Below are 6,920 nucleotides of genomic sequence, written 5' to 3' on the forward strand. Positions count from 1 at the left end.
CCCCATTACTCTCCTTCACCTTTAATGCCAATTTATTTGTTTATGGGATACTTTTAAGTTCTCAATTATCGTTAGATATTTTGGTATTGATGAATTAGTAAATATTAATAATTGCTACTGTACTGCTACATTTGGGTTGACAAAATCAATTCAAGACTCACCACATAGCTAGAAAAGTCAGTAAAATCTTTGGATACGATGGTTTTTCGAAATCTACAAAGTTTTGTAAGGCACACTGAGTCAATTTTAGTGATTTTAATCACCAAATAGCAACTACAAGTTTTGTTTTTATCATTTTGGTACACATACAGAGTGAATGAGGTGAATATAGTTTAAAGAGACTGAAAACTACACCCCATGGTGAACTTCATTTTAGCAACAGGCAAATATACTGTACTTTTGATCAAATGGCAGCATATAAAGTGAAGGCAAGAAGATCCCATAAAACATACTCAAGCATATACAAGTATGCAGCTCACATTATTGTTGAAGAACACCCTGCCATCTTTTTCAGTGCTGCACTCGTTCCTGAGAAGGTCTAACATGCCTGCTCTGATCTCTGGGGTGAACGACTGATAGAAGTTATCTTTGACTGTAAAGAAATTCAGCAGACATTGTCCAGTTTGGCTGCTTGGATTGAAGCACTCAGTGATGTCGAAGGTGTTGGGAATCACGTGCTCCTCATATTTCAGACCCTGGCTCTTCAGGCAGGCAATTACCTCTCCTGATGAGCGGCACTCTGTGATGGCACCAACGCAGAGCTCCTTTGTGTAAGTCTTCCACAGGACGTCCCAGCCACTGTTATCTGGATAGCATGAGATTGAAGAAATACATTGATTCCAGAATAACATATTGGTAATAATAATAATTACTATTTATAATGTTGTACAGTTAATAGAGACTCTTGGTCATCTTATAATTGTATATACAGTAACAGTCAAGAGGGCTTTTAGCTGTAGCCTCAACAGTCCTCAACACAGCATTTTTCTTTGTGTGCCTGAACATTTGCTGAACACAAAAACCCAGGAGAGCACTGTTTTTCCAGCACAAACAAAAATATGTACCATCTTGGGTAAATGAAGCAAAATTCAGACTGATATATCTTCTGGTGTTTCAGTAAAGATTAAGACACAGGTTAGGAGGAAGAAGGAGAGAAAGCAGTATGGAAAACAGTTCTACTTACCTGCTTCAACGATGATCATAAGCCTGCCATTGTTCTTCAGAAGGCTATGGTAGAACTTGATGGTGTCGGCAAGGTTATCCACAAAGTAGATCATCTGTTAAGGAGAGAGTTGTGGGGAACCTGTAATTTAACTTTTTGGATTTAAGCTCAGAGGCCAGAAAGTGAACCCAAAATCATAATTTTTAAATTGAATGTTCAAAAAAGTAAGTAATAAGTAATTAGCCTGGCACTTATTCACAAATGCATTTAAAACACGAGCTTGTCTGGTTCCTAGGCTACAAACTCATAATACCTGAATCAAGTGTATGAAGTCAAAAGTCTTCATGTCTCCTTTTTCTTTTACTTGCCTCTCATAGTCCTCACTGTGCATGATATACCAAGCAAATGGGATCTTCTGAAGGTTGGTGGTCTTTGCTACCAAAGCTATAAGTTGGACATAAAGAAACAGAAAGCTAAATAAACACAAAACAGTTTATGAAAACATTTTATATAACAAACCTAATGACCTAATTGCAGATTATGATCAGGTGAAAAATACAAATCTAAAAGTGATAAAACAACATTCACTGTGTGGCGTTCTGAATTGTTGATACCTTTGAAGTTGTCTGTGAGCTGAGAGCTGCCCTCCACAATGTCAGCAGTGATCGGGACAGCAGGAAATGTAGACTGCAGTAGAGTGAGCATCTGGGCATCCATTTCCCCTGGAATAAAACAGTAAGTCTTAAGACTTTCTATGTTGCGCTGCTTCAATGTTAAAACCTTTGCACCTAAATTTGTATTTGTTTGAAATAATGCAATCATGTCTTAAAAAAATCGATTTTAGTGTTCACTACTCCATTAAATAGGACCAACCTTAGATATGACTTGGAGATTGTTAATGTGTTGCTATTGCAAAGGCACTTTCATTAAAGTAGGTGTCCTATATCACGTTTTACTAGACATCCTGCAGCCAATTTAGAATCTAATTCTAATCTAGAATTTAGAAAGTATTCACCCGGACCATGGTATAACTTTGATTATCTTTGAACACTTTGGGTACACCCTACATAAATAGGGTATTTAATGTACGTAGATTTGCATCTTTCATGATTACAGAAAAACAACTTTGGGCGAAATTCAAAGTTCAAATTCAATGGCATTATTTTTGAAAAAGTGACACATTTATTTTACAGCAGTGGTCGGAGTCCTGCAGCTGGCCGCCTTTGCCAACTGAGTACTGTAGCTGTCTGTAGAGGAAATATTAAACATGATAAAATCATGGAACAGTGTATTTCCCTCTGGTTTTTAAAAACACAATAATGCAAATTACACTTCAGTTAGTAACTGAGCCCAAACTACTTCAGCAAACCACAACATGTTGTGTTCAAACAGCAGATCAGTTGCTGTATATCATCACATACCTCCACCACTTCCAACACCAAGAACATCCAGACTGCTTTTACCTGCTCCAATTCTGCATCAACACATGAGAGATGGACAAAGGACTGTAAACAAATAAAACTTTGAAATGGTAAAAAATAAACAAATGAATGCATTTGTCTGATCCAATACATACTCAAATGTTTCATTATGAAATTGATTAATACCAATAATTTGGCAGTTTCATGTCAGTTTACGTTAGTAGTGAAGTAAGAGCTTAGTCAATGAGCTAAATTATCTGTATGTCTTCAAACTGCACAAAAAGACTTAAAGAAGACGTCCACAACCTCTACTGAGTCTGAGCAAGTAGTAGAAATAGTTAAAATATGAAGACAGCCTTTCTTTCTGTACCTTTTGAATTCACCTGGCAGGATGTTGTGAACACACCAGAGACTGGCCTTGTGGTCTCCCGACTGTTCTAGGTAGACCTGAAAGTTTTGGAGAGTCCTGCCCTCAAAACAAGTCTGGTTTGCTTCTGCAGCCATGACTGATTCCTGCAATGCATTACACACAGCAGTTGGAAATCAAACAAATAGCAATGATTTATGCAGTGATGCCGGGTAACGCGTTACTCTAATCTGACCACTTTTTTTTCAGTAACGAGTAATCTAACGCGTTGCTATTTCCAAACCAGTAATCAGATTAAAGTTACTTATCCAAGTCACTGTGCGTTACTATTTTTGTCATTTTCCTTAGTAAAATTATATATTGTTTTTGCTTTCTTCTTAAGTCTAGGGGAGTGAAGTCACGTATGCGACGACAAGTCACGTTTTCAGCATGTGGACAGTTAACGTGTACCATGCAGCGACACAAACGTAAACAACAATGGAGGGAGGAGAGAGATGCGCGTTTTCTAGCTGAGTCACTATTTTGAGCTTGTGTCAGCTAAAGATGGCAATATTAAGGTTCGTTGTACACTCTGTGCTGGTGGCGACAAAGTGCTATCTAGCTACAAAAACACTACGTCAAATTTGAAGAAACATTTGGAGTCGCAGCACTGCAGTCAAACTTACAGAGCAAGTCCCGCCAGGTGGTGCAAAGCAGAGAGAAGAAGGTCCCCCACCACCCAAACAACAAAAGCTGGACTTCGGTGCAAAACCAGTAAGTGGGGCAGAGTTGAAGAAGTTGGTCGGGCAGTATGTTGTAGAGGAAATGCTGCCCTTAAACACGGTTGACTCGCCTTCGTTTCGTGCGATAATAAACAAGATCCCTACTACTGTCAATGCCGAGTTGCCTTACAGAACAGCTTTGTCACGGTTGTCATTTTTATGTTGAGGCGGCGGGGTGTTGTCAGCAGCTGCTATATGCAACTAATAAAGTAACTTGTAATCTAACTTAGTTACTTTTAAAATCAAGTAATCTGTAAAGTAACTAAATTACTTTTAAAATCAAGTAATCTGTAAAGTAACTAAGTCACTTTTTCAAAGTAACTGTGGCAACACTGGATTTATGCATGCAAAAACAACGAAATTAAACTTTAAATTACTATGGTTAGCATAAAGCATACAGTGTAAGTATTCAACAATTACCTTGAATATATGGAGAGTAAGGACAAAGAGTCGATTGTTCTCCCACTCCTCCCACAGGCTGGCTGGTTGTCCTTACATTAACTTGTGTTGCGTAACTCTTGTCATGACGTACATGGGAGTATTCTAGTGGTGAAAAGTATGCATACCAATGTAACACAAAAAACACAATCTATTTACCCAGTTTCAGTCAAATGTTAGCCATATTGAACTAGTAAAACATTATTTCATCCTGCAAACCACAAATCACTAAAAAGCCACATAACTTTACCAAGGCTACATACTCTTCTGAATGTGTTATTTAAAAAAAAAAAAATACAACAACCAGACAAAATAAAATTCTCCAATGCTGTTTAATTCCACTGGCTAGGTGGAGCCTTTTGAGGTCCCCCCACAGTCCAAACACATGCAGCTTAGTGTGAATGTGTTTGTCTGTGTGTGTATCTCACCAACAATACTCTGGGAAGCAGCTATAGCAGTTCTGACAGTTCTGAAGGGAAAGCTCATCTCATACTCAACATATAAAAATAAATGAAAATAAGAAGTACAAAACGAATTGGAGGGGGAAAAAAATCAAACAATTACACCTATCCAGCCAACCCAACAGAACCTAAAAGAAAATATAGCAGCAAGTGGCGATTCAGTGGATCAAGTCAACATGGATCCTGCAGACCTTTGACAGTTTCCGACACCTGCATTAAAGATAACAGGTTTTATGACGATCGGACAGACGCTTATTCATTTATGACCAAAACGATCAAAAGTTTGCTTTTTTCTGAAGCGATGACTGATTCCTCCAATGCATTCCACATACCTGTTGGAAATTATTATTTATGCGTGCAAAACCAACAACCATTAAAAAAGTATTTCTAAATTACTATGGAAGCGTCAATCATACATTGTAAGTATTCAACAAATACCTTGAATATGTGGAGAGTAAGGACAGAGTGGATTGTTCTCCCCTCTTAGGTTACAGTATCTCTCCCCTCCTACAGGCTGGCTGGCTGCCCTCACATTAGCTTTTGTTGAGTAAATCCTGAAAGATGAATCTGTACATCTTGTTCATACATGAACTGTACATCAGAGCAGATGCTGTCAGATTCATGGACATATTCCAGTGGTAATTTGAAATCAAATTATATTATTCCAAGTCAAACAGTAAAACCTGCAGTATGTTGTGCTACAATTTACACACCTCCATCACTTAGAAGCTTTGTATAAATTCAACATAAAAAAATGAAACGTTTTAATTAAAAAAAATTAAAAGTAAATTTGAATATTTTGAATCATTTTAATTGGAATGTTTTGTTATTCATTGTCTATCAAACCCACCAGAATTATCGTACTCCACAGGTAAGCTAATATAATTTGCACTGTATATTTTATCATTTTTGTGAACATTTTGAAACCTCTTATTGTGTATTTGGTTGTCTTCATGATGACTCCATCATGTCATGAACCTTTTCATGTTGTTCAGGAGAGTGGAAAAACCTTGTATCTTTTATCAACTTATCGTCATACACTTCCAACTGATTTAGGAGACCTCTGGAGCTTACTAAAATCATTTGGAACTTAAGACTTCAAAAGGGAATTTCTGTATTTTTCAACCTAGACGCTATTACCCCACGCATTTGTGTTTAAGTGACTAATGTGAACAATATCTTTGAAATTGGTCCAGCATTAAGGGAGAACACTGTAACCAGCAGCCACAAACTGGACTGCAATGTAATCCAATGGGGCAATAGCAACTTCCAATGTACGTCCACTTAAAGTGCTGTTTTTGCCACTGACAGGCTCAGATTGTTATTGTAAGTTATTTATTTCATTTGCCCATCATTGTATTTTACGGACAGTTACTGAAGCTGCCCTCAAGATGGTAGCAATACTTCATATATCAGTGATAATTATTTTGTCTGAATAGTGAGGCCAACAGCTATTGTGTGTTTACCTATGGATCAGTATGTACATACCAATGGTACAGGTTGGAAAGCTGAAGAGACATTGTCCCTGATGGTCTAACTTCATTTAAGTTGTGTAGAGTTATCACAGTTGCATATAAGCCACAGATCCAGAATCAATGAAAAGCAGGCTAAAGTAATTGATTAATAAAGCATATCAATTACATAAACTCCATTGTTTGGTTGGTTACATTTCTTGATCTTCCAGTCAATTTGTCCAGTACAGTTTACACCATATTTCTATTCCTATATATAAATCCTTGTCATTGACATGGGACTGAAAAAAATGTATTTGTATAACAAAAATGTTTTTGTATTTTAACAAGTCAACATTTAACAATAATAAATATGGATATGGGACTTTTAAATAATTATAAAAATATTTCTTTGTCACATGTTAATTCTACAACAGTTTATATGCAAAATAGAAAAGCCAGCATAAACAAGTCCTGTTTTTTAATTTGTGTACTCTGTTCTCTCATTGATGTAAATATAATCTGCAACCATTTCAATATGTAACGTTCAAAAGTCCAGACACTCCCACAGGAGTGTCCATCTAAACGTAACAGCTCAATCTTCATGGAAAATTAAATGTTTAATTTTCCATTTATTTTTATAGTCCTAAAGTAATATGATCCAATGGGAGCAACAGTGTAATGGGGTTGGAAGCAGACTGCCAGCTGTAGCACATAAAAAATGCTATCATGAGGAATCCGAGGCTGATGCCTGAAGTTGATTAAAACTTTAAAAAAGAAAAGAAATCACAATCAAGCCATTTTCATTTTGCTCAAGCAAAGACATAATTAAGAAATAATACTGGTATCAATACAAAAA

General features: G+C 36.7%; 1 protein-coding gene across 2 annotated transcripts; it reads right to left on the bottom strand.

The window, feature by feature from the left end:
- Positions 1-428: 428 nt before the first annotated feature.
- On the bottom strand, positions 429-5,716 carry LOC116037803 (histamine N-methyltransferase-like). 2 transcript variants are annotated; one of them, XM_031281835.2, is made up of 7 exons: positions 5,049-5,716; positions 2,954-3,096; positions 2,584-2,636; positions 1,777-1,884; positions 1,476-1,606; positions 1,184-1,277; positions 429-805 (listed from the first exon to the last, which is right to left on the bottom strand). In XM_031281835.2, exons 2-7 carry the CDS (start codon positions 3,085-3,087, stop codon positions 453-455), a joined length of 873 nt encoding a protein of 290 aa, XP_031137695.1. In that variant the 5' UTR covers positions 3,088-3,096; positions 5,049-5,716; the 3' UTR covers positions 429-452. The 2 variants fall into 2 exon arrangements, with proteins under 2 accessions (XP_031137695.1, XP_031137696.1); XM_031281836.2 differs by lacking the exon at positions 5,049-5,716 and adding an exon at positions 4,132-4,448.
- Between the last annotated feature and the right edge of the window lie 1,204 nt (positions 5,717-6,920).

This window comes from Sander lucioperca, chromosome 8 (assembly GCF_008315115.2).
Source record: "Sander lucioperca isolate FBNREF2018 chromosome 8, SLUC_FBN_1.2, whole genome shotgun sequence".
NCBI lineage: Eukaryota > Metazoa > Chordata > Actinopteri > Perciformes > Percidae > Sander > Sander lucioperca.